At 41.8% G+C, this 27,062-nt stretch overlaps 1 protein-coding gene across 6 annotated transcripts in view; it reads right to left on the minus strand.

The window, feature by feature from the left end:
• The window catches only part of cdk11b (cyclin dependent kinase 11B), a 62,192-nt gene that overhangs the window by 8,789 nt on the left and 26,341 nt on the right, over window positions 1-27,062 (minus strand). For 5 of the 6 annotated variants that reach the window (XM_059952413.1, XM_059952409.1, XM_059952410.1 and 2 more), the window contains 11 exons: window positions 26,141-26,291; window positions 20,034-20,179; window positions 17,841-17,963; window positions 16,343-16,438; window positions 14,488-14,577; window positions 13,282-13,347; window positions 11,112-11,320; window positions 9,585-9,675; window positions 2,945-3,066; window positions 2,555-2,660; window positions 918-1,039 (listed from right to left, as the gene is read on the minus strand). In XM_059952413.1, coding sequence (XP_059808396.1) covers window positions 918-1,039; window positions 2,555-2,660; window positions 2,945-3,066; window positions 9,585-9,675; window positions 11,112-11,320; window positions 13,282-13,347; window positions 14,488-14,577; window positions 16,343-16,438; window positions 17,841-17,963; window positions 20,034-20,179; window positions 26,141-26,291 — 1,322 coding nt within the window. The remainder of the gene's footprint in view (window positions 1-917; window positions 1,040-2,554; window positions 2,661-2,944; window positions 3,067-9,584; window positions 9,676-11,111; window positions 11,321-13,281; window positions 13,348-14,487; window positions 14,578-16,342; window positions 16,439-17,840; window positions 17,964-20,033; window positions 20,180-26,140; window positions 26,292-27,062) is intronic. The other variant, XM_059952412.1, reaches the window with a different exon arrangement.

The following is a 27,062-nucleotide window of genomic DNA, read 5'->3' on the forward strand; positions in this document are numbered from 1 at the left end:
ACTCAACAAGCAGAAATATGCAACACATTTGGAAGAAATAATTACAATATGGCATCACAGGTGAACAGGTTCGTAAGAAAGCTTTTAGCGCATTGGCCTTCATAAATCAAAGTATTGAGTACAGGAGATGGGATGTTCTGTTGAAGTTGTATGAGATATTAGTGAGGCCTAATTTGGAGTACTGGGTGCAGTTTTGGTCATCTGCCTACTGGAAAGATGCAAATAAGATTGAAAGATGGAAAGAGAAAATTTACAAGGATATTGCCAGGACTTGAGGAACTGAGTTATAAGGAAAGGTTGAATAGGTTAGGACTTTATTCCTTAGAACGTGGAAGATTGAGGGGAGATTTGATGGAGGTGTACAAAATTATGAGGAGTATAGATAAGCTAAGTGCAAACAGACTTTGTCCATTGAAGTTGGCTGGGACTACAACTAGAGGTCATGGGTTAAAGATGAAGTACTTACGTGGAACTGAGGGGAAATTTCTTCACTCAGAGGGTGGTGAGAGTGTGGAATGAGCTGCCACTGGAAGTGGCATATGCGGGTTCAATTTCCACATTTAAGAGAAATTTAGATAGATACATGGAAAGGAGGGAAATGGAGGTCTTTGGTCTGGGTCCAAGGAGATAGGAGATAGGTTTGGCACATACTAGATGAAGGTTGAAGGGCCTGTTTCAGTGCTGTGGTGTTCTTTGACTCTATTAGATACTTGTGTACAAATTAACATCTACCTCTGTACACACAGATCATAAACCTATTTGACAACTTTCCCCTTACAGAAGACACTGTGTCATCATCTCAGCACAGTGAAAATAATGGAAAACAACAGTACGGCACTGGATAGGCCACTCGGTCCATGATTATGTGCTGACAGATTCACCAGTTATCTCTATTTCTACACTGCAGGTGGACTGACCTTCAGAATTCCTGAGTGGCTTAGCAACAGATTAGATGTCTTTAAGTCTCGATGCAGGATCCAGTTATCATGAAGGTGTCGAACACCTTTGAGAAGCTGAATCATAAGCGTTTTGACTTCACCTGAAAATCAAATAACCTATTTTAGACAGTGATGTGTTCATCTGTGAGGTCTTTCAGCATTACCGTCCCTAGTCCAATGAACAAGATTGGAGCAATATACTCCTTCCTCTAATTCTCTCTGCAGCCATTACAAGAGTGTGGTAGCAGGAGAGAGTGTGCAGAACTCACCAAGAAGTTGCCTGGATTGAAGGGTGCTAGTTACAAGGAGATCCAGGATAGATGGAGACTTTCTTAAGTATGCTATGTTGAGAGGTGACATTATAGAGGCATATTGTATAAGGAGCATAAACATGGTAAGTAATCATTCTTTCTCTGAGAGAAGGGGAATCTATGGCAGGAGGGCACAGGTTTAGGATTAAAAGGGTAAAATCAAAGGGGATCTAAAGGGATCGCATACAGAGGGTAGTGGGCAAGTGAAATAAACAGCCAGAAACAGTGCTAGAAAAGATGCCTAATAGACATCTGATCTAATGCAGGAAAATAGGATTAGTACAGCCACCATGAACGTGATGGGCCAATGGGTCTGCCTCTGTGCTGTATGGATTAATACCTATCCACCTACCCACACCAACTGGTCTCAGGGCACCATGGTAGCATAGCAGTCGGCACAACGCTATTACAGATCGAGGGCTTTGGGTGTTTGGAGTTCAATTTCCACTGCTCTCTGTAAAGAGTCTATATATTCTCCCTGTGATCATGTGGGTTTCCTCTGGGTGCTCCAGTTTCCTCCCACAATCTAAAGATGTACCAGTTAGTAGGTTAATTGGTCATTGTAAGTTGTCCTGTGATTAGGTTAGGGTTAAATCAGTGAGTTGCTGGGTGGTGTGGCTTGGTGGGCCTGTTCCGAATGGCATTTCTAAATAAATTAACAATATATTATAGCAACCTACCATGACTATAACCCACATCAGCCACTCCTCTCCACAGTCCCACAGCGCTCTTCACCCCAGCCATGCATTAACTAGCAGATCCATCCCCTCCTCCACGCACCCTACACCACCACATCGACATCATCCCCCCCAAATACTGTCATTTCACACTGACACTCCACACCTCACAACTACACTGTCCTATTGTGTTTTCAGATGCCCTACTGCCATCTGGAAGAGCTCCTCTTGTCAAGGGTCAGTTTGTCACTTTATCATCTCCAGTCAGTCACTTTATGTATGTAGAACCAGTCTACGAAAATAAGATAATCTCATGGCCACAGTCAGCAACTTGTACATTGTGTTTTATAGGATTGCTTTTATATTTATTTACTTGTGTTTTTATAGTAATCATTTTGTTCTCCTTTACACTCACGTACAAAGAATGACAATAAACAATCTGAATCTTGAAAAACTACCTGTTGTCAGAAGTTTGTCATTACAGGACAAAGTCTTTTCAGAACAGATAAATCTGATAAAGGTTTTTATTAATCTGAGAATATGGTAATGTTATAAAAGGCAATGTGTCTGTACTCACTGAATTTTTTAAAAACTTGATTTTTATTAGTTAAATATTTAACAACTGTACCTGGTAAGAAAGGTTGTTTCATGGTTTCCATTAAACTCTTGAGGTCATGTTCCACATAATTCATAACTATATATATTTTATCCATATTGCTTCCCACAACTATTTCCTGAAGAAACAAGAGGTTTGGGAGTTACTTTCACTTGCCATGTTACTATATAATGTTACAACTCATTGAGACTTTTGCACAATTGTAATCTATCAAACTTGATAATTCGTTCAATTAACAGTTGTTTCTTCATCCCAAGGTTACAAGAGAACAAGCTTAACAAATCACCAAATACACCACCTCACACTCAGAATTAAATTAAAACAAGGCTAGGTGCAATTTTTTCTCAAATATCCCTCAGGAGGGGTAATATCCAATAGAGAAGTGAACTGTTGCCTACTCACTCTCACTGTGACAATGTTGGGATGCTGTGCTTTGAGAATGGTGTTGATTTCTCGCAGAGATGTGATTGGAAATCCTTCCTTTTCCTTTTCCATTTTTAATCGTTTCAAAGCTACTATTTCATCTGAAAGAAATAAAATTCCCACAAAACACAATTCCTATTGATCACTTAAACTGAAAACATTCCAGTTCATTTAGAGATACAGTGGATTCCAGTTAATTGGGCCATGGTTAACTGGAGCAGCCGCTTATTTGGGACAACTCTTAAAGAACGAAAACTAATAACGGTAAATAGCCAGGATTCCCTTTGTTTATTTGGGCTCTATGCTGCTTAATTGGGTCAGGAGACTGCTGCCGAACATTTTCAAGTCAAATGAAGTGTATTGTCATTTAACTACATACACGTATATAACCATATAATGCATATAGAATCGAGAGAGCGTTTCTTCAAACCAGGATGTAAACCACATAGCACACAATAACTTATGAAGGCAAGGATAAAATATACAGATGAATCACACATAATTAACAAACTAAAGGGCATTGGTATTAACTATTGTAAGATATGGAACAAATTAACCAGTGACACTTTGAATATGATGCGGCCGGAAGTTCAGAAGTCTGGCCTGGTGGAAAAAAACTGTTTCTCATCTTGACTGTTCTTGCTTTTATGCATTGGAGTCTCCTGTCTGATGGTACTAAGTCAAAGAGGATGCTGGATGAATGGGTGGGATCCTCAGAAATACTAAGGGCCTTGCATATCAGTGCCCCTCATAAATGTCCCCAATGGATGGTAGGGAGAACCCTATAATTTCTCAGCTGTTCTCACAGTCCTTTGTAGAGACTTCTGGTCTGATGCTCGACTGCTTCCATACCAGATGGAGATACAACTTGTCAGGTTGTTCTCAATGTAAAACACAATTAAGATGGGGGTGGGAGCCTTGCTTGCCTCAATCTTCTTAGGAAGTGAAGGTGCTGCTGTGCCTTCTTGTTCAGGGAGGTGATATTAAGGGACCAGGTGAGGTCATCCATGATGTGGACTCCCAAGAGTTTGGTGCCCTTAACTCTCTCTATGGAAGAGTCATGTATTCACAAAGGGGGGTTGGTTTGTCTGAACCTTCCTGAAGTCCACAATCATTTCTTTTGTCTTCTCCACATTCAAACTAGGTTGTCTTCTCACAACAGTCCGCCAGCCGCTCCACTTCCTCTTGTCATCATGATAGGGCCAACCACTGCTGTGTCATCTGCAAACTTGATGACACAATTTGAGCTGAAACCCGCGACCCCAGTCATGCATCAGCAGAGTGAGCAGCAGCGGGCCGAGCACACAGCCTTTGGACACAAGTACGTCAGTCATGTGCACTTGTGTGGCCATTAAAACACCACACTGTGCTTACAGCAAATAGTTTTTAAATAGCATCAGTTGCACGAGTTAGGCCAACCAACGACAAATTAAAAAGCAGTGATTTTTGACACTACTACATGCAGGAAGGCACTGAAGGCAGACCATTATCTGCACTGATTTTGTTATTTTAGTCAACTCAAAAGAACATGGCAGAGTACACTGAATGAATTCCATCGATAATTATTGGGAACTAATCCACAGTTTTAGCACTTTGTGGAAGTATTGGTAGTGTTCTAATTACTTCTGCACTTCATTTAGTTAATTTGTAACTCAGTTAAATGGTAATTTGCCTTTTTTAAAACCTTTTTAACTATTTTCATGAAACTTATGCTAATTGGGGCAGCTGCTTAATTGGGCCAAAATCTATTGATGCCAATGTGTCCGAATTAACCGGAATTCACTGTTTGAACCACTTATTCAAACAATGGCAAACCTGAGGTTGAACACAAGAGAACATAGGTTTGAGAGTGGTAAAGATTTAAAGGGAACTTGGGGGTGGTGAGATATGGAATGAGCTGCCAGAGGAAGTGAGAAGTTTGAGAGATGTACAGCTTGGTTTGAGAGAGGTAAAGATTTGAAGGGAACTTGAGGGTGGTGAGATATGGAACAAGCTACCAGATGAAGTGGCAGAGATAGGTACAAATACAACATTTAAGACCATTTGATCAGATGCATACATTAGGAAGGTTTGGTGGCCATGTGCCCAATGCTGTCACATGGGACTAGCTACCGTGCTACTAGCTTAAGAACATAAGACATGGGAGCAGAATGAGGCCACTCGGCCCATCCATCCTGCACCACCATTCCATAATAGTTGATTCCCCTCAACTCTGCTTTCCTACCTTCTCCCCTTTATTGCCCTAACAACTTAGCAGCTCTTCTCTAAACATACTCAATGACCTGACCTCCACAGCCATCTGTAGCAATGAATTCCACATATTCACCACTTCTGGTTAAAGGAATTCCTCCTCATCTCTTTGTTAAATGGACGTCCCTCTGTTCTGTTCCTAGACTCCCCCACTATAGGAAAAATCTTCTCCACATCCACTCTTTTAGGGCCTTTCAATATTCAATACATTTCAATAAAACCCCTCCTCTTTCTTCTAAACTCCAATGAGCATAAGCCCAGAGCCATCAAACACTCTGCATACATTAACCCTTTTATTCCTGGAATCATTTTCTCAAACCTCCTTTGGACCTTCTCCAACACCAGCACATCCTTTCTTAGATAAGGGTCCCAAAACTGCTCACAGTACTCCAAGTATAGTCTTTCTAAAGCCTTATAAATCCTCAGCATTACACACTTGCTTTCGTATTCTAGTCCTCTTGAAATGAATGCTAACATGGCATTTACCTTCCTTACTGATGACTCAACCTGCAAGTTAACCTTTAGGGAATCCTGCATGAGGACTCCCAAATCCCTTTGCATCTCTTAGTTTTGAATTTTCTCCTCATTTATAAAATATTCTATGCCTTTATTCCTTCTACCAAGGTGCATGACCAATCATTTCCCTAAACTATGTCCATCTGCCACTTTTGTCCATTATTGCAATCTATTTAAGTCCATCTGTAGATTCCCTACTTCCTCAACACTACCTGCCCCTCAATCTATCTTTGTATCATCAAAATTGGCCAAAAGTCATTAATTCCATTATTTAAATCATTGACAAGTAAATGTATATAAGATGATGAGAGGCATTGCTCGAGACTTTTTCCCAGGGCTGAAATGGCTAGCATGAGAGGGCACAGTTTTAAGATGCTTGGAAGTAGGTACTGAGGAGATATCAGGGGTAAGTTTTTTAACACAGTGAGTGGTGAGTGCGTGGAATGGGCTGCCGTTGACGGTGGTGGAGGCGGATATGATAGGGTCTTTTAACAGACTCCTGGACAGGTATATGGAGCTCAGAAAAATAGAGGGGTATGGGCTACAGGTAATTTCTAAGGTAAGGACATGTTCGGCACAGCTTTGTGGGCCGAAGGGCCTGTATTATGCTGTAGGTTTTCTATGTTTCTAAATGAAAAGAAGTAGTCCTAACATCAACCCCTGCAGAACATCACTAGTCACCAGTACCAAACAGAATAGGCTTCCTTTATCCCACTCTGCACTCTGCATCCTGCCAATCAGCTAATACTCTATCCATGCTAGTATCTTTCCTGTAATACCATGGGATCTTTTCTTGTTAAGCAACTTCATGTATCGCACTTTATCAAAGACCTTCTGAAAGTCCAAGTAATCAACATTCACTGACTCTCCATTGTCTATCCTGCCAGTTACTTCATCAAAGAATTCCAACAGGTGTGTCAGGCAAAATTTCCCCTTAAGGAATTCATGCTGACTTGGGCCTACTTTATCATGCATCTCCAAATACCCCAAAACCTCGTCCTTTATAATGGACTCCAACATCTTTCCAACCACTGAAGTCAGGCTAACTGGTCTATAATTTCCTTTTTTCTGCCTCCCTCCCTTCTTAAAGAGTAGAGTGACATTTGCAATTTTCCAGTTCTCTGGAACCATTTCTGAATCTATGAATTCTTGAAAGATCATTACTAATGCCTCCACAATCTCCGCAGCCACATCTTTCAGAACCCTGGGGTGTAGAAAATCTTGTCCAGGAGACTTAAGTACCTTCAGATTTTTCTGCTTCCCAAGCAACTGCTCCTTAGTGATAGTAACTACACTTAGTTTGGCCTCCTAACACTCTCGAGTTTCTGGCATGCTGCTAGGGTCTTGCACAGTCAATGTGATGCAAAATGCTTACTAAATTTGTCTGACATTCCTTGTCCCCCATTACTACACCTCCAGCATCATTTGCTAGCGCCCAACATCCACTCTCACCTCTCTTCTATTTTTTATACATATGATAAAACATTTGCTATCCCTTTTAATATTATTAGCGTACCTTCATATTTCATCTTATCTGGTTTTTTAGTTGCCTTCTGTTGGTTTTTAAAAGCTTCCCAATCCTCTAACTTCCCACTAACTGTTGCTGTATTATATGACTTCTCTTTTGCTTTTATGCTGTCTTTGACTTCCTTTGTCAGCCATGGTTGCATCACCCTGCCTTCAGAATACTTCTTCATCTTTGAGATGTATGTATCCTGTGCCTTCTGAATTGCTCCCAGAAAACTCCAGCCATTACCGTTCTACCATCATCTCTGCTAGTGTCCTCTTCAAATCAATTTTGGCCAGCTCCTCACTCATGCCTCTGTAATTCCCTTTACTCCACTATACTGTAACACTGATTTACCTTACTTTATCATCTCCCATTCAAACTGCAGGGTGAATTCTATATTGTGATCACTTCCTCCCAAGGGTTTCTTTACCTTCAGCTTCCTAATCAAATCCAGTCCATTAAACAACACCTAATCCAGAACTGCCTTTTCCCTAGTGGGCTCTCAAACCGCTCTCAAGAGCCATTTCAAAGGCATTCTACAAATTCTCTCCCTTGTGATCCAGCACCAATTTGATTTTCCCAATCTACATGCATATTTAAACCCTCTATGACTATCGTAACATTACCCTTATTAGATATCTTTTCAATCTCCCATTGTAATTCATCCTGACTACTGCCCGGAGGCCTGTATATAACTCCCATCAGGGTCTTTTTATCCTTGCAGTTTCTTAACTCTACCCACAAAGATTTCTAATCCTATGTCACCTCTTTCTGCCTGTCCTTTCGATATGTGTCTCCTTGGATATTAAGCTCCCAATGATCTCCTTTCAGCCAAGACTCAGTAATGCCCACAAATTCATATCTGCCAATCTCTAAATGCACTACAAGATCACCTACCTTATTTTGTATACTGAGTGGATTCAAAATACAACACATTCAGACCTATATTCATCATCATTTTCAATTTTGCTGCAATTTTACACTTCATCTCATTCCACTGACTGCAATTTTGCCATATCATCTGCCTGTCCTTCCTCACACTCTCACTACACACTACATCTAGTTATATACCAACTGCCCCATCCTCAGCTCTATCTCTCCGGTTCCCATCCCCCTGCCAACTTAGTTTAAACCCTCCCCAAGAATTCTAGCAAACCTGACTGCCAGGATATAGGCCTCCTTGGCTTCAGATGTAACCCATCTGCTTTGTGTAGGTTGTACTTTCCCAAAAAGAGGTCCAAATGAACCAGAAATCTGAACCCCTGTCCCCTGCATCAGTTCCTCAGGCACTCACATGAAGTAGTAGATTTTAACCTAGAGGATAGAGAAGGTAAATACTGAAATATATGCTGGCATTTTATCTACATTTTATTCCATATCTTTACTGTAACCTCTAACTTTATTCTTTATATTATTGTTTATAATTGTTAAATCTGTTGCATGTTGAACCCTGACCAACACACCACAGCAAATTCTTAATCCATGTAAACATTTATGGTGAATAAATCCTCAATCCTCTGGAAGACTGTGGGTGGCATGGAGAAGATGGGCTGAATGGCCTGTTCCTATGCTGTGTTTCTGTGTGACTTGAAGAAGTAGCTTTTAACCTTCCTCATACAGAGGAGTAAGGTTTTAGAAGCAAATTCCAGAGATTAACTCTGGAGAAACTGTCTGTTTTCAGCACATACTTCTGTCAGAGATTCTAAACACTTCAGGTCATATTTGTGACCAGCACAAAGATTTCAATATCTCAGTTTTATGTTCAACAGGGGAACGTGTTGGCGCGTGGCCTAGTGGGCAAGGCATCAGACTAGTAACTTGAAGGTCACTGGTTCGAGCCTCAGCTGAGGCAGCGTGTTTGTGTCCTTGAGCAAGGCACTTATCAACACACTGCTCTGCGACGTCACCGTTGCCAAGTTGCATGGGTCCTAGTGCCCTTCCCTTAGACAACATCGGTGGCGTGGAGAGGGGAAGGACTGCAGCTTGGGCAACTGCCAGTCTCCCATACAACCCTGCCCAGGCCTGCGCCCTGGAAACTCCAGACTCAGATCCATGGTCTCTCGAGACCGACGGATGCCACCACATGTTCAACAGGGGAACAGTATAAATGGTGTCAATTTTCTATATTCCAAGAAGGATTTTAGCAATTTCTATAATTATCACAGTGGCCGATTCCCATCTCCAGAATGGAAAATGTGATTCACAGAACTATGATGCCTGGACTTCCAGTTTCAACTTGTGGAAAGCATCAACTGGACCAGAGCGGTGAACCATGCAGACCTGAACAGTGAACTGCATGGACCACAGAATGAACATGTGCAGCCATCCAAATTCCATTCTCACCTGTCTTTTTGTCCTTGGCTCGGTAAACCACACCATATGTTCCTTCTTCAATCCTATTAAGACACTGAAATTCTTCTACACTACGGCAACCCTAAAAACAGCAGCAAAGTATAAACAGGTAACGCTTTAGTGGATTTCTGAAATGGGAGGCGGCTTTATAAACATAAGGTGGTAGGTTTAGTACTGACACACCCTGTCATAAAGAAGTGAACAACCTCGTTACTGCCAGAGAAAAGTGATACATCTTTGTCCAGATTCAGCTCTCAACCCAGTGATGTGTTAGGTAGATGAAACTGCCCAGTACATCACCTCCACCAGCCCACCCACTCCCATCAAAGAAGAGACTAGGTAGCATCCATGGCAGGACCACCAGACTCAATAAACTGTTACTTTCTCCAAGCAGTTAGACCGATCAACACTTCCACCCACTAACCCACCCCTCCACATCCCCAACCACCACTACTTTATCATTTCCTGTCAGTCACTTATGTACCTAGTGTCAAGTTATGGATATACAATCGAACTACGTATAAGCTATCTTATGAATTTATATTTATTGTATTTTTATTATGGCGTTATTTATCTTAGTGTTTTTTCCCCTGTTGTATTGGATCCAAGCAACATTTATTTTGTTCTCCTTTATACTTAAGTACTGGAAAAGGCATTAAACAATCTTGAATCTTGAAGCACCAACTGACACCTTTTGTCAGCAGACACTACTTGAGTCCATTCTGCTTTTTATCCCCAATTCCAGCATCTGTAGTATTTTTGTTAGTGAAGCTATGGGTGTTGGTGGGAGGGGAAGCTTTGAGGGGGGATGCTGGGGCCAGATTTTTTTGGGACTGAGAGGCAAGATGTATATGAGCAGAATTTCCATCTCAAGCATTTAAATGCCTCTGCTGTGACCCTGTGGGTAATCTAAATTGGGAATACACATCAATATTTCTCATGTAAATCAAATATTTACAAAGCCGCAAAGTCAAACAGCTCCCTCATACGATGCAGTTCCTCCAGATGATTGTATACTGTTCCAGATTCCCACATCTGCAATTTCTCCTTCTCCAAATATTTAAAAATATTTAGACATGGTGTCAATGTGAAATTTAGATACTTCCACCTTCTAGATTGGGTTACAGCCACATTCATAGTAATGACATTACTCATGTTCCATTGTTTCTGTAAAAATGGTATCATCGCCTGTTCTCTGTTCTGTATTACAATATACTGTAGCTGATGCTGGAAGTCTGAAGTCAACATAGAACAAGAGATTCTGTAGATGCTGGAAATCCAATGCAACACCCAAAATGCTGGAGGAACTCAGCAGGCCAGACAGCATCTATGGAGAGGAATAAATAATTGATGATTTGGACCAAGACACTTCATCAGGACTGGAAAGAAAAGGAGCGGAAGCCAGAATAAGATGGGGAGAGAGGGAGGTCAGTCCTTTCATCAAGACTGTTTCTCTCAACACAGATGCATCCTGACCTTGAGTATTTCCACCACGCCTGGTTACAATTGTATTTTTACCTGAAGAGCAGGCAAGTACTGCGGCAGCTCTTTCTTCAGTTCCACAGGTGAGGCAGGTGGTGAGTCAGGAACATAGTCTCCTTCAGTAGGAGCGTTGGAGATCGGACTCCCCTCCTCCTCCTCCTCCTCGTCCTCCTCATCCTCCATCTCCTCCTCTTCCTCTTCCTCCACACTCTCTTCTGAATCATGGTCAAACTTTGATTCTGTAACTTACAAGTTCAGTATCAGAGAAAAACAAATAATCTACCTCAGCACCAGATGCTATACTTTGTACATAGAACAGTACAGGCCCTTCAGCCCACAATGTCATGTCATGCTGATCTTTTAACCTACTCTCTGATAAATCTAATCTTCTCTCCCACATAGTGCTCCATTTTTTAAATCTATCTGCCTATCTAAGAGTCTCTTAAATATCTCTAATGTATCTGCCATTACCACCACCCCTAGTAGTGCATTCCAGGCACTCATCACTCTCTGACATCTCCCCTATACTTCCTCTCAATTATCTTAAAATGATGCCTCCTTGTATTAGCCATTTCTGCCATAGAAAAAAAGTCTCTGGCTGTCCACTCAATCTAAGTCTCTCATAATCTTGTACACCTCTATCAAGTCACTTCTCATCCTCCTTTGTTCCAAACAGAAAAGCCCCAGTTTGCTCGACCTATCCTCTCAAGGCATGCTCTTCAATTTAAGTGGCATCCCCTGCACCTTCCACATCCTTCCTATAACCTATGAGGACTCAGTTGTTCACGATTGACCATGAATGCTGCATCCAAACTGTCTAGATCCGCAAGCCAGGGCACAACAATATGGAGAGCAAGCTGTTGCCCATGTAGCAAGCTCCCCCTATCCACGCAGGAGATGAAGCCAAAGGATCAGCAGTGACCGAGGAGCCTTTTCCATGAGTGGGTATAGCCACGAGGCAGCGGAGGTTTGAGTTCAGAGTTTTCCTTCTCCTAGATGAGCTGCCAACCACGGCTTACAAGTCCCTTCTGCCTGAAGCAACTGGTTTTAAGGCACCAGCAACCCGCTTTTGCCCCTTCTTCTGTCAGTAGAAACAGTTCTGTTGGACTTGGCTGTCAGAGGCTAATTGAGTCACATACCTATGCGAACATTTAATAGGTAGTGGGAGCTTATCCCTGCTACCTATAATGAGTCAACAGGAACTGAACACATTACTTCAAGTCTGTAACAACCAGGGTTTTAATAGAACTGCAGCATTACCTCACAGCTCTTGAACTCAACCTTCCTGCCTTCTTGGCATACACTAACTCCATTTTCCAAAAATCCTTGATCCACACTGCAATTCACCTCCCACCCATACAGGTCTATGGAAGATGCCATCTCCCTGGTCCTACACTGATATCTGGAGCATCTGGACAGTAAAGATACCTTCATTAGATGACTGCTTATTGACCGCAGCTCTGCCTTGAATACCACAATTCCAAGCAAACTCATCACTATACTTCAACACCTGCCTCTGCAATTGGTTCCTTGACTTCCTGACCAACTTACCGATATCTGTAAAAAGAGGCATTGACACTTCTGCCATGATTATCCTCAACACTGATGCTTCACAAGGCTGTGTCCTCACCTCTCTATTCTACTCCCTGTACACTCATGACTGTGTAGCCAGATTCTGTTTTAATTCCACCTACAAGTTTGTAGATTATACCACTATAGTGGGCTGTATCTCAAATAACAATAAGTCAGAGTACAGGAGGAAGAGAGGGTCTAAGAATACGATGCTGTCAATAACAACACAGAATTTCCCGTTGGTGCTGCCCTCCAGTGTTCGCTTGGTCAAAGACAAGTTGAACTGTGTTTGTGTGCAGCTGCATTTACATGTGATGAGGAACTGCTGTGGGCTTGTCCTTGCAGAAATGTGGTTCCAGAACAACATCCATACATCAATCTACAGGTCATGACACTCAGGGATTTCAGTTATATATCTTTTTTTTTGTCTTGTGACTTTATGTTTTCTGCTATCGTAATTATATGTGCTGTGTGTGACTGTTGGTACTGTGTTTTACACCTTGGCCCTGTCTCGTTTAGCTGTATTCATGATGGTTGAATGACAATAAAATTTGAACCTAAGTAACCTTTCTCTCAATGGCAACAAAACAAAAGAGCTTTCACAGCTAGTGGAAAGGTAGAGATTGGTATTTACCCATTTGGAGGTGGTTTCCATTCTGCCTTTCCTCATCACTGTGCTCTTCATCTTCACTAATCTCTCCTATAGAAAAGGAATTCAAAGAAAGAAGCTCAGTTCCTAACTCCACCTAATATTTTAAACTAAGTAAGAACAGAAAATGATGGAAGCATGCTGTAACTTCAAGTGGCATCTGCAGAGAGAGAAAGAGTTAACATTTCAGGGTGATGGCTTTCATTAGAGCTGGGTAAAATCAGAGATAAAATATTTAAGAATCTAAAGAGGAAAGAGCAAAAATGAAAATCTGTAACAAGAGAAGCCAAGAGAGATTAAATGACAAGCGATAGCACAAGGAAAATAGAAACTGATCTGAAATTATCACTGGACACTGGGAATAACAGCGATCATTATCTGAAATTGTTAAAAATCTACATCCTCACCAGAAAGCTAGGATGCACTGAGTCACAAGATGTGGTTCCCTGAAGTAACAAACAGGTTTGTTGAAATACAGGACAGAGATTGAAGTGAGAACAGAAGAGGGCATTAAAGTGATATGCTGCTGGAATTTTGGAGGTCATATTTGCAGACCGAACAGGAGTCACCCCAATCTCTCCAGAATGTCAAGAAGGTCACACCGAGTATGACAATTGTGTTCATAACTGAAAACAAAAGTAAATTGCTGCTTCACATGGACAGTGTACTTAAATCTCTAGATTTTGGGAAATGGTCTGTAGAAGCTCAGTATCTGAGAATCTTCTGAGAGTTTAACATTTTTATTTGGAATCACATTTCTTGTCATTTTTATTCTGAACCATTGGTGAATCTGTGGAATTCATTGCTATAGATGGCTGTAGAGTCACTGGGTACATTTAAAGCAGAGGGCGATAGGTTCTCAATTAGTAAGGATGCCAAAGGTCACGGGGAGAAGGCAGGAGAATAGGGTTAAGAGGGAAAGTGAATCAGCCAGATTGAGTGGCAGTGCAGACGGCGCAACGGCCTGAATGGCCTATTTTGTTCTCATGTCTTATGGTGTACGAGGATCATTTAGAGCAGAACAATTATAAAAGACAGTTTATTTGGTCCCTACTACACCACCATGTGAAGATAAATGGGGCATTAATTCATTTCAGATTCTTTAATCAATAAAATGTTTTGATAGAATTGTGCACCCTCCAGATAGGTTTAGAACATGCACAGTGGAATCTAACAGAAACTGGTTCTCACCAGGAGACGGCTCTGATTCCACCTCAGACGGACTTGGCGATTCCTCAGAGCCCTCACTGCTGCTCTCCGCCTCTGAGGCTGTTGCAGAACCTGTGGAGTAAAAGTAACAATGAAAAGAAATCCTAGGGCAGTACCACAATAAACATCTTTTAAAAGTAACCAGTTGTGTACAGATACATGAAACAGTATTTTAAGAGAAGAGCATTCCCATCTGATATAATTACAGGAAAGACTGAGGGATGGCACAATAACAAAATGGTTAGCACAAAGCTTTACAGTGCTAGTGTCACAGGTTCAACTCCTGCCACCATCTGTAAGTATTTCATATGTTCTCCCCATGACACGTGGGTTTCCTCTGGTGCTCCAGTTTCTTCCCATGTTCCAAATTCATACCGGTTAACAGGTCAACTGGCCAGTTGGGTGTAATTGGGCAGTGCGGGCTTTTCGGACCAGAAGGGCCTGTTTTTGTGCTGTGTCTCTAAATAAAAAATAAAAGAAGCAATACAGTCGAACGTGGAACATAATATTCACGCATGAAGCTACACTGCTCAGGGTGAATCTCCTTTGAGGTGCATTGCATCATGATTTATTCACCTGTTCAGAGCAAGGAAGTAGGCCGGTCAGTCCTCCATGCCTATACCGAGCAGTGCACACCCACCAGCACTTGTCCTGCAGGCTTCTGTACCCAGGAGATTCAAAGGCTTCTCCAGACACTGCTCTGCTTCCATGACTATTGCAGGCTGTGCATTACAGATACTTAGCACTCCTTGGATGAAAACGGATGTCCCTCACTTCCATCTAAATCTCTTCCCCTTTACCGTAAATCCACGTTGTGCAGCTTTACCTACTTCTGGTAAGAGGAAAAGTTTCCCCAAATTCATAGAGATAGGGCACAGAAAACAACAAGCTGCACCACCCAGTAACCCACCTATTAACCCCAGCCTAAACACAGGGCAATTTACATTGACCAACAAAACTGCTAACTAACTGTGTCACCCCCTATTATCTATACCCCTCAACTTTATATTCCTCAATCATGTCCCCTTTCGCCCTGACTTACACTGGGGAAATGCAGGTACACCATTACCATTCAAGACGTCATGGGTGCAGGATGTTTTCCTATTTTATTCACTCTAGACAAAATAATCAGCAGGTAAATTACACTCAGTGGCCTGTTTATTAGCTACCTCCCACACCACTAGTACTTAAAAGTGGCCACTGAGTATATGTTCGTGGTCTTCTGCTGCTGTGGCCCATCCACTCCAAGGTTCAATGTGTTGTGAATTCAGAGATGCTCTTCTGCACATCACTGATGTAATGCGTGGTTACTGTTACCTACCAGTCTGGCCATTCTCCTCTGACCTCTCTCACTATCAAGCTGTTTTCACCCACAGAACTGCAAGCCACATCCTCTGTGAATTCTAGAGACTTGTGCGTGAAAATTTCAGGAGAGCATCAGTTTCTGAGATACTCAAACCACCCTGTCCGGCACCAACATTTCTTATATCACATTTTGATCCCTTTCTGATGTTTGGTCTGAACAACAACTGAACCTTTTGACCATGTCTGTGTGCTTTCATGCTTTGAATTGCTGCCATGTGATTGACTGGTTAGATATTTGCATTAATGAGGTGCACAGATGTACTCAATAAAGTGGACAATGAGTTTAGAAATACAATACTGCTAAACTCTGTTGTGTGCAGGCTGCAATTTCATATTTCACCAGGGCACATTTGCAGGGAGCTCAAAGATATTAAGGATATGTAACATGCAACAGATTGAACCATCCAGGCCATTATAAAAATGCCTAAGATTGCTTTATGCACACGTCCTGTTTTAGCATCTCCCAACATACCTGAGGAACTTTCTCCAGACGTGGTCTTTATTTCACTGTCACTGATGTCTTGCAAATCAGATGGTGCGTCTTTTTCTTCATACCTCTCTTCCTTCACTTAACAGAAAAAACACAGATAACAGCAAGATTTACAAAACAGATGTCACATCATCCATCAATTCCCCCAATTCTATTCATTACTGTAGAATATTCCCTTTTAGTTCCTTTTGTTTATTTATTTATTTAGAAGGCCCACTTATTTAACCCTAGCCTAATCACAGGACAATTTACAATGACCTATTAACCTACTAACTGGTACGTCTCTGGACTGTGGGAGGAAGCTGGCAAACCTGGAGGAAACTCAAGTGGTCCCAGGGAGAGACATACAAACTCCCTACAGACAGCGCCAAAATTGAACTCCAAACTCCAAAATTGAACTCCAAACTCCAACATCCGAACTGTCGTAGTGTTTGCTAACTACTATGTTACCGTGGCATCGGAAGCAGCGCCAATCATCACAATGCAGGAAGAATGTGGAAATCTTGGAGAGGGTACAGAAGAGGTTTGCCTGGATTAGAGAGTATTAGCTATAAGGAAAATTTGGACAAATTGGATTATTTTCTCTGCAGCATTGGAGCTTGAAGTGTGATCCAACTGAAGTATATAATATCACCAGATAATTGGATAGTCTGTGGGTGGAAATGTCAAATACTAGTGAGAATGGATTTAAAGTAAGGAAATGGAGTTTAAAGGAAGGTAAGTTTTTCTTTTTGCACACAGAGTGATTGGTGACTGGAACATGCTTCCAGGAAAGGTGGATGGAAGCAGGTGCAACAATATTTAGGAGGCATTTAACAGACACACGAGTGGGCAGAGAATGGCGGGATACAGACCACGTGTAGGCAGATGGAAGTGGTTTGGATTGGCATTGTGGTCAGCACATATATGGTGGTCTGCCCCTTGTTGTATGTCTCCACATTACACAAACTCTGTTCTTCTTCCAACATCAATTGCCACATTTGATTAATAAGATTATTAAGGGATTGGACACACTGGAGGCAGGAAGCATGCTCCCGCTGATGGGTGAGTCCAGAACTAGAGGCCACAGTTTAAGAATAAGGGGTAGGCCATTTAGAACAGAAATGTGGAAAAAATTTTTCACCCAGAGAGTGGTGGATATGTGGAATGCTCTGCCCCAGAAGGCAGTGGAGGCCAGGTCTCTGGATGCATTCAAGAGAGAGTTAGATAGAGCTCTTATAGATAGTGGGGTCAAGGGATATGGGGAGAGGGCAGGAACGGGGTACTGACTGTGTATGATCAGCCATGATCACAGTGAATGGTGGTGCTGGCTAGAAGGGCAGAATAGCCTACTCCTGCACCTACTGTCTATTGTCTATTTTTTTGGTTAAAGTATTGCACCAGATTTGTTGTACAGAGTCATTATTGTTGTTCAAACTACACAAAAGGTAGGTGTAGCTCTCAGATCTTAGTGCAAAGTCAGTAAATTTGTTGCCCTTACCACTTTTTCTTCCATCTCCCAGTTCAAACCTGTCAGTGTGACGCCAGACTGGGCTGTGGTTCCTGTAATGGAGTTTAACTTTCTCAGCATACTCATCCTTCAGTCCACGATGATGCATCATGGCTGAAAGAACAAATGGATTCTCAGTCATTTCAACACCCTGGCATTAAAACTGCTGTCAAAGTGTGTCAGAAATTAGCTCTGAATGTTCAGATGGATGAACACCTCAACAGCTGTAACCTGCAGGATCAGAGAACAAAACTTGGGAAATGCAGTTAACCAGGAGTCCATGTTGGTCAGCATGGACACGATGGCCTGAATGATCTTGTGCAGGATTTCATGATTCTACACAATCTGCCACAGAGTTTGACCATCTACTGTGTCATCTCACAGAACAGGGCCAGGCTGTTTAACAGCCATGACTACTTCGTAAAGCACCAACTGAAATGTCATAAATCACTGCATAAACATATCAGATGTTCATTGATATGAACATATATCATATTCATTGATCCAAAATTCAAAGTAAATTCATTATCAAAGAATGTATACGTTACCACCTACTACCCTGCGGTTCTTCATCTTGCAGGCATTCACAGTAGAACAGAGAAATAAATAGAATCAATGAAAAACTACACAAAGACTGGCAAACAACCAACGTGCAAAAGGTATAGATAAATAAGTAATACTGAGAACACGAATTGCAGAGTCCTTGAAAGTGAGTCTGCAAGTTGTGTAATTCAGAGTTAAGGTGAGTGAAGTTATCCATGCCAGTTTAGGTGTCTGGCAAGTTTTGAACAGATAAAACACAATAACAAGGAGGTTGTAGGCTGGTGTGATCATGAATGGTCTGCAAAATAGCTTGCCTGTATCTACTTTTGCACCATAACACTTAATCTACACTGACAATTGCTGACAACGAGATGGTTCCTGTTTACAGCACCATACTGTAAAAACCAAGGAGATAACTGGGACTAATCCAGGAACAATGCACTCAGAAAGGAGTAACCAAGGAACAACGCACTCGGGAAGGAGTAACCTAGGAACAATGTACTCGAAGAATTATCTGGGAGTAACCAAGGAACAATGCATTCGGGAAGGACGAGCAGTACTAGCAGTAATCCACAAATAGAACATACATGGTAAATGGTAGGGCATTGAAGAATGCAGTAGAACACGAGTGATCTAGGAATAATGGTGCATAGTTTCCTGAAAGCGGAATCTCATGTGGATAGGGTGGTGAAGAAAGCTTTTGGTATGTTGGCCTTTATAAATCAGAGCATTGCGTATAGGAGTTGGGATGTAATGTTAAAATTGTACAAGGCATTGGTAAGGCCAAATTTGGAGTATTGTGTACAGTTCTAGTCACCGAATTATAGGAAAGATGCCAACAAATTAGAGAGAGTACAGAGAAGATTTACTAGAATGTTACCTGGGTTTCAGCACCTAAATTACAGGGAAATGTTGAACAAGTTAGGCCTTTATTCTTTGGAGCGTAGAAGGTTGAGGGGGGACTTGATAGAGGTATTTAAAATTACGAAGAGAATAGATAGAGTTGACATGGATAGGCTTTTTCCATTGAGAGTAGGGGAGATTCAAACAAGAGGACATGAGTTGAGAGTTAAGGGGCAAAAATTTAGGGGTAACAAGAGGGGGAATTTCTTTACTCAGAAAGTGGTAGCTGTGTGCAACGAGCTTCCAGTAGAAGTGGTAGAGGCAGGTTCGATATTGTCATTTAAAGTAAAATTAGATAGGTATATGGACAGGAAAGGAATGGAAGGTTATGGGCTGAGTGCAGGTCGGTGGGACTAGTGAGAGTAAGCGTTCGGCACGGACTAGAAGGGCCAAGATGGCCTGTTTCTGTGCTGTAGTTGTTAATGGTTAATGCACTCAGGAAGGAGTAACCAGTAGTAATCCGCGAACATTTCACTCGGGAAGGAGTAACTGGGAGTAACCCAGGAACAATGGACTCGGGAAGGGCTGATGCAGTGGGATGGCCAATGTGAGGGTTAACACTGCACCATATGGAGTGTAATCGTTCTGTGTGCTTTGTAATAAGCAACATCAGTGCAAAGATACGGAATACACATAGATGCACATTCATTCACTTCATTTTAAATACAAGCACATGTCCCTGCAAGTGTCACATGGTGTTTTTGAAAATCTTCACAGCAGCAGGTCTGGGTGTTTTACCTTCCCTCCTGATATCTCGCTCCTTTCGCCTTTCCTCAGCTCTCCTTTCACGCTCTTTCAATTCCCATTGTTCTTTCTGTAGTTGCTCCCTCTCCCTCATTCTTCTTTCCCGTTCCCTCTGACGCTCAAGTTGCTCAAGGCGGTCCCTGGGAGGTTCATAAGCATTATCAATGAGCAAAAATTCCAAAAGTTTCAGTCTTTAAACAGATCACATCATACACCACAGCATGTCCTGCCACACACTCTGTATTGATGAAATAGTCCACATGACTGTTAAAGCGTAAACAAAATCCATTTAAATAACTCATCTGCAAAATCCAGTAACTATATTCTAATATATATCCCTTGGCCACGGGTGACATGCTGAAGGACTGGAGAATAACTAACGCTCAAACATGAGGAAATCTGCAGATGCTGGAAATTCAAACAACAACACACACAAAATGCTGGTAGAACACAGCAGGCTAGGCAGCATCTATAGGGAGAACGCTGTTCTGTTGTTTGAAAAAGGCTCTAAGAATAAGTGGGATATTTATTGGCCGGTGAGCATGTTGTAAGTAGTGGGTAAATTATTGGAAGGTATTTTAAGGGGGCAGGATATATAAGTATTAAATACTTCTATTGAAGTTGGGTGAGAATAGAACTAGAGGTCATAGTTTAAGGATGAAAAGTGAATTAAAGGGAACCTGAGGGGGGAACTTCTTCACTCAGAGGGTGGTGAGTATGGACCGAGCTGCCAATGGAAGTGGTGGACAAAGGCACAAATTTAGCATTTAAAGGCATGGGAGGGGTATACAGGACTATGGTTTGAATGCATGTCACTGGGACTAGGCAGAATAATAAATCAGCACAGACTAGATGGGCTAAAGGAGTCTGTTTCTGTTCTGAAGTGTTCTATGACTTTATATGGATGATTGGCCAATGTTTTTTTTACAAGATTACTGCAGACTGGATTCAGTTTAATGAAATTTAATGGGGTAGAAAGCGTCATGTAATATAAAAAAACCAAAGTCTGCAGTGGCACAACTTATATAGCTTGTTTTCATCTCTTTTAAACAGAGCCACTAGAATGTCCACACTGCAAACAAATGTCTCGTATGGTGTTTGAGATTCAGTGAGGTTCCTTAACTAATAACCTGATAGACGAGTCAAATATGAAGCTTTTTTTCTCCCTGCACATACCATTTCACACTGCAATTTGTTGGTAATTTGATATCTCCACATGGCTCATCTGCTCAAGGATAATTTGCTTTGAATCACAAGCGTGTGGAGTGTGCAGGAAACAATTACCTTGGGAGGAGAGCAGGTTGAAAGTAAGTAATTAAACTTAAGGTAACAGGAATGTATAATCATCTAAACACAAGAGATTCTGCAGATGCTGGAAATCCAGAGCAACACACACAAAATGCTGGACAGGCAGCATCTATGGAGAGGAATAAAGAGTCGACGTTTAGGGCCGAGACCCTTCATCTGGACTGGAAAGGAAGGGGGAAGATGCCAGAATCAGAAGGGGAGATGGGAAGGACGACAAGCTAGAAGATGATAGGTGAAGCCAGGTGGATGTGGCAAGGGGGAGTGAAGTAAGAAGATGGGAGGAGATAAGTGAAAAAGGCAAAGGCTGAAGAAGGAAGAATCAGATAGGCGAGGAGAGTGAACCATGGGAGTAAGAGAAGGAGGGTTACTAGGGGGAGGTGATAGGCAGGTGAGAAGAAATAAGATACCAGAGTGGGGAAATGAAAAAGAGGGAAGAGGAAGGGGCAAATTAATAGAAGTTGGAGAAATCAATGTTTATGTCGTCAGGTACCAACAGAATATGAGGTGTTGCTCCTCCACCCTGACAGCAACCTTGTCATGGCAGAAGCAACAGCAAGTATAATCCTTAGATGGTCGAGGATAGGCTGGAGAACACGTGTGACTCTATAGTGACGGCTGAGAGAAACATATGCAATATAAAGGACTTCTGGTGGAACCAGAAATCAGGTGAGAGCACAGTAATGGCCTGTTGCCCACCCCATTAATGTGCATCTTCACTGTTACTAGATAACAAGCAACATTCACCACAGAATATTTTACTGAAATTCAACTTATTCACATCAGCTGATGAGGAAGCAGTCAAATGATTCCCATTTGTTAAAAAAGACAAAAATGTACTTCTTTGCACTTCCCTAAACTCTAATTGTTAAAGTAATTGTCTGTGAGCTTTAACATTTATTTCAGTTAAGAACATAAAAAGGGATTTGCTGAAAACATTTGACCAGTAAAACCATCAGGCTATTTGATAGAGTATTACAGCACAGTACAGACCCTCTGCCCTACAATGTTGTGCCAGCCTTTTAATATCAATCTAAACCTACCTCCCACATAACCTGTGGTGAACTACATATACCTGTCTCGACACGCCCCCCCCCCCACCCCTCTGCTCACTGCTCCTGTGGTTCCTCCCACAGACCCCTGTAGAAAGGCGGTTGGAGGCACTGCTCCCCCCCTCGGTCTCCAGGATGTTGTGTGGTCGTTTCTTGCAGCTAATAAAAGCCTGTCGTTTGCCTCCCATGTCCGAGAGTTATTGATAGTGCATCAATTTTATTAGCTGCAAAACTCTCTTTTAAAACAAAGGGGGGTGAATGTGGTGAACTACATATACTTGTCTGGACATGCCCCTCTGCTGACTGCTCCTGTGGCTCCTCCCACAGACCCCTGTAGAAATTACAGCACAGTACAGACCCTCTGCCCTACAATGTTGTGCCGGCCTTTTAATATCAATCTAAACCTACCTCCCACGTAACCCTCCATTTTTCTAATCACCGCATGCTTATCTAAGTGTCTCTTAAGTGTCCCTAATGTATTTGCCTCCACCAACACCCATCATTCTCTGTGAAAAGAACTTAAATCTGACATCCCCCAATACTTTCCTCCAATCACATTAAAATAATGTTCTTTTGTATTAGCCATTTCCACCCTGGGGGAAATAGTCTCTGGCTGTCCACTCAATCTATGTCTCTTATCATCTTGTATACCTCCATCAAGTCACTTCTCATCCTCTTTCACTCCAAAGAGAAAAAAGCCCTAGCTCGCTCAATCTATCCTCATAAGACATACTCTCGAATCTAGGCAACATCCTGGCAAATCTCCTCTGCACCCTCTCTAAAGTTTCCACATCCTACATATAAATGAGGCAACTAGAAACAATACTCCAAGTGTGGTCTAACCAAGGTTTTATAAAGTTGCAACATTACCTTACGACTCTTGAACTCAATCTCCTGACTAATGAAGGCCAATACGCCTTCTTAACCACCCTATCAACTTGCGTGGCAACCTTGAGGGATCTATGGACATGGACTCCATAATCTCCCTGTTCCACCACACTGCTAAGAATCCTGTCATTAACCCTGTATTCTGCCTTCAAGCCCAACCTTCTAAAGTGAATCACTTCACACTTTGCCACTTTTCAACCCAGCTCCACATCCTGTCAATGTCCTAAAAACCCAGGCACTTCAGTCAATGCCTTTATTAATATAATTTCTGATTACTTTGGCTCTATGCATCCTTTCTTAAAGTAGACCCAATGTTATTTGCCTATTCACCCCCTTTACACTCTAAAGCCAGAATCAGAATAGAGTGACGTCCATCTAGAACAGAGATGAGATTTCTTTATCTAGAGGGTGATAAAACTGTGGAATTCATTGCCAGAGATGACTGTGGAGACCAAGTCATTGGGTATATTTAAAGTGGAGATTGATAGGTACTTGATTAGTCAGGCTGCTAAAGATGCAAGGAGAAGGCAGGGGAATGGGATTGAGAGGGATAATAAATCAGCTGTGATGGAATGGCGGAGCAGACTCAATGGGCTGAATGGCTAATTCTTCTCCAATGTTTATGGTCTTACATAGTAAAACTCATTGTTTGCTAACGTACAAATATAACCATATAATAATTACAGCATGGAAACAAGCCATCTTGGCCCTTCTAATCCATGCCGACGCTTACTCTCACTAGTCCCACCGACCTGCACTCAGCCCATAACCCTCCCTTCCCTTCCTGACCATATACCAATCCAAATTTACTTTAAATGACAATATCGAACCTGCCCCTACCACTTCTACTGGAAGCTCGTTGCACACAGCTAACACTCTCTGAGTAAAGAAATACCCCCTCGTGTTACCCCTAAACTTTTGCCCCTTAACTCTCAACTCATGTCCTCTTGTTTGAATCTCCCCTACTCTCAATGGAAAAAGCCTATCCATGTCAACTCTATCTATCCCCCTCATAATTTTAAATGCCTCTATCAAATACCCCCTCAACCTTCTATGCTCCAAAGAATAAAGACCTAACTTGTTCAACCTTTCTCTGTAACTTAGGTGCTGAAACCCAGGTAACTTTTCTGTACTCTCTCTATTTTGTTGACATCTTTCCTATAATTCGGTGACCAGAACTGTACACAATACTTCAAATTTGGCCTTACCAATGCCTTGTACAATTTTAACATTAAACCCCAACTCCTATACTCAATGCTCTGATTTATAAAGGCTAGCATACCAAAAGCTTTCTTCACCACCCTATCCACATGAGATTCCACCTTCAGGGAACTATGCACCATTAGTCCTAGATCACCCTGTTCTACTGCATTCATCGATGCTCTACCATTTACCATGTATGTCCTATTTGGATTATTCCTACCAAAATGTAGCACCTCACACTTTACATACCCCAGACCAATAGTATTTCTCAGTTAGAGCTTCAACACAGTTGGTAGGACAACACCAAATTGAATGCCAGTTATACTGGCTTAGAAATTGACATGTGCTTTAAAAGGCAATGTAGGATTATGCCCACTGCTGCCTTGGCTGCTCTGCATGAATGCGGAGTTTGAAACATTAATCTTGACGAAATTTCAACTATTTAGAGTATATAGTTTTTATGTCTACAGATGTAAGAGATGTCTACTGGTAAGTGTAGCATATCCCAGTTCAGGTAATCCCAGTATAGGCCTTTATTCCCAAATCAAGTACTGTAGAGCCGGAGGTGCAATGAGCTATCTGGTGTGATATGTGAACAAGAAGGCACAGCAGAGCCTCCATTTCCTAAGAAGATTTAGGCATGCAAGGCCCCCATCCTCATCTTAACTGCGTTTTACCGGAGCATCATTGACAGCATACTGACAAGTTGCATTTTCATTTGTTATGGGAGCAGCCGTGCGCTGGACCAGAGGTCCCTGCAAAGGACTGTGAGAACAGCTGAGAGGAGCATATGGCTCTCCCTAACCACCCACTGAGGACATTTACTGTGTATGCAGGGCCCTTAATGTTACTAAGGATCCCACCCATCCAACCAGCATCCTCTGACTTTCTACCATCAGCAGGAGACTCCGATGCATAAAGACAAGAACAGTCAGGATGGGAAACAGTTTCCTCCCTCAGGCCATTAGACCTCTGAACTCCCTGCTGCATCATATTTGAAGCTAATCTGTTCCATATCTTTTAGTTTGTTATTTATGTGTGATTCATCTGTAGATTTTATCCTTATCTTCATAAGTTATCATGTGTAATGTGTGTTATGTGTACTGATGTGCTTTACACACTTGGTTCAGAGAAATGTTGTCTTGTTTCTATATACATTATATGGTTATATACAGTTAAATGACAATAAACTCGATTTGACTTGATGTGGAGGTGACATTAAATCCCTGCTGAGTATCAAGTATTATGCACCGGTGCACGAACAATCTACAACTCATCAAATCACATCTGTTCTGACCATAATATGTTTAAACTTTACTATTCAATGTTTATTGCCGAGATCTTCCATCCCAAATCAATAGGCATCATTTCAGTAAGCTTTCTCAGTTATGAAACATTTCTGTCTGTCACTTTCACAGCTGGCAGATATATTGTTACACAGGTTAAAACACAGCGAAAGTGCACAGAATGGATTTTTAATCACTCAAGACAGAACAGTCAGGTAGAGCCTTGAAAACTGAAAAGCAGTCATTTAATCTATGTACTTCATAGAAACATAACTGAAATTGTAATATTTGCTATATATTTCATTTAATTAATATTTTAATTAGATGTGCTTATCAGCTGCTAGTCCAGAGTAAAATTCTCTTTCACCTTTCTCTTCTGGAATGTTCTCTGGCAAGTTCTCTCCGTTTCTGCCTCTCTCGTTCTCTACGTGCCTTATCTTGTTCCTCTCGTTGTCGTTTCCTTCGCTCATGCTCCCTCTCTTTTTCTTTGTCTTTCTCCTTCCCTCTCATGTGCTTTCCTGTTTACAAATATTTGCATGTTTAAATGTTAATTAAGATTAAAACCCATGACCTGTCAATTAAAAGCCATTGAAAAGAAATCGTTTGGAATGTCAAAGGTAAAGTTGCTCAGCAGCACCACAATCCTGCAGGACAGAAATACTTACTAGTGTTAAGTGATTCTTTTACATTCAGACACACCCGTATTGTTTTATGCCACATTACACTCCATCAAGAAAGATGGAAAATCAGATCAATCTGACCCAGAGGCCTGAAACACCTGGTGGTAACAAAAGGATCACCTCAAACTTGAGCTTGGAGAGGAGCAAAGGATTCAGTCCACCAAGTCAATTTTATTATTGACTTCTCTATTCATAATCATAGAAACATAGAAAACCTACAGCACAATACAGGCCCGTCGGCCCACAAAGTTGTACCTAATATGTCTCTACCTTAGAAATTACTAGGCATACCCATAGCCCTCTATTTTTCTAAGCTCCATGTATCTATCCAAAAGTCTGTTAAAAGACCCTATCGTATCCGCCTCCACCACCGTCGCCGGCAGCCCATTCCACATACTCACCACTCTCTGCGTAAAAAACTTACCCCTGACATCTCCTCTGTACCTACTCCCCAGCACCTTAAACCTGTGTCCTTTTGTGGCAACCATTTCAGCCCTGGGGAAAAAGTCTCTGACTACCCACACAATCAATGCCTCTCATCATCTTATACACCTCTATCAGGTCACCTCTCACCCTCCATCGCTCCAAGGAGAAAAGGCCAGGTTCACT

This window comes from Hypanus sabinus, chromosome 27 (assembly GCF_030144855.1).
Source record: "Hypanus sabinus isolate sHypSab1 chromosome 27, sHypSab1.hap1, whole genome shotgun sequence".
In the NCBI taxonomy this organism is placed as follows: Eukaryota; Metazoa; Chordata; class Chondrichthyes; order Myliobatiformes; family Dasyatidae; genus Hypanus; species Hypanus sabinus.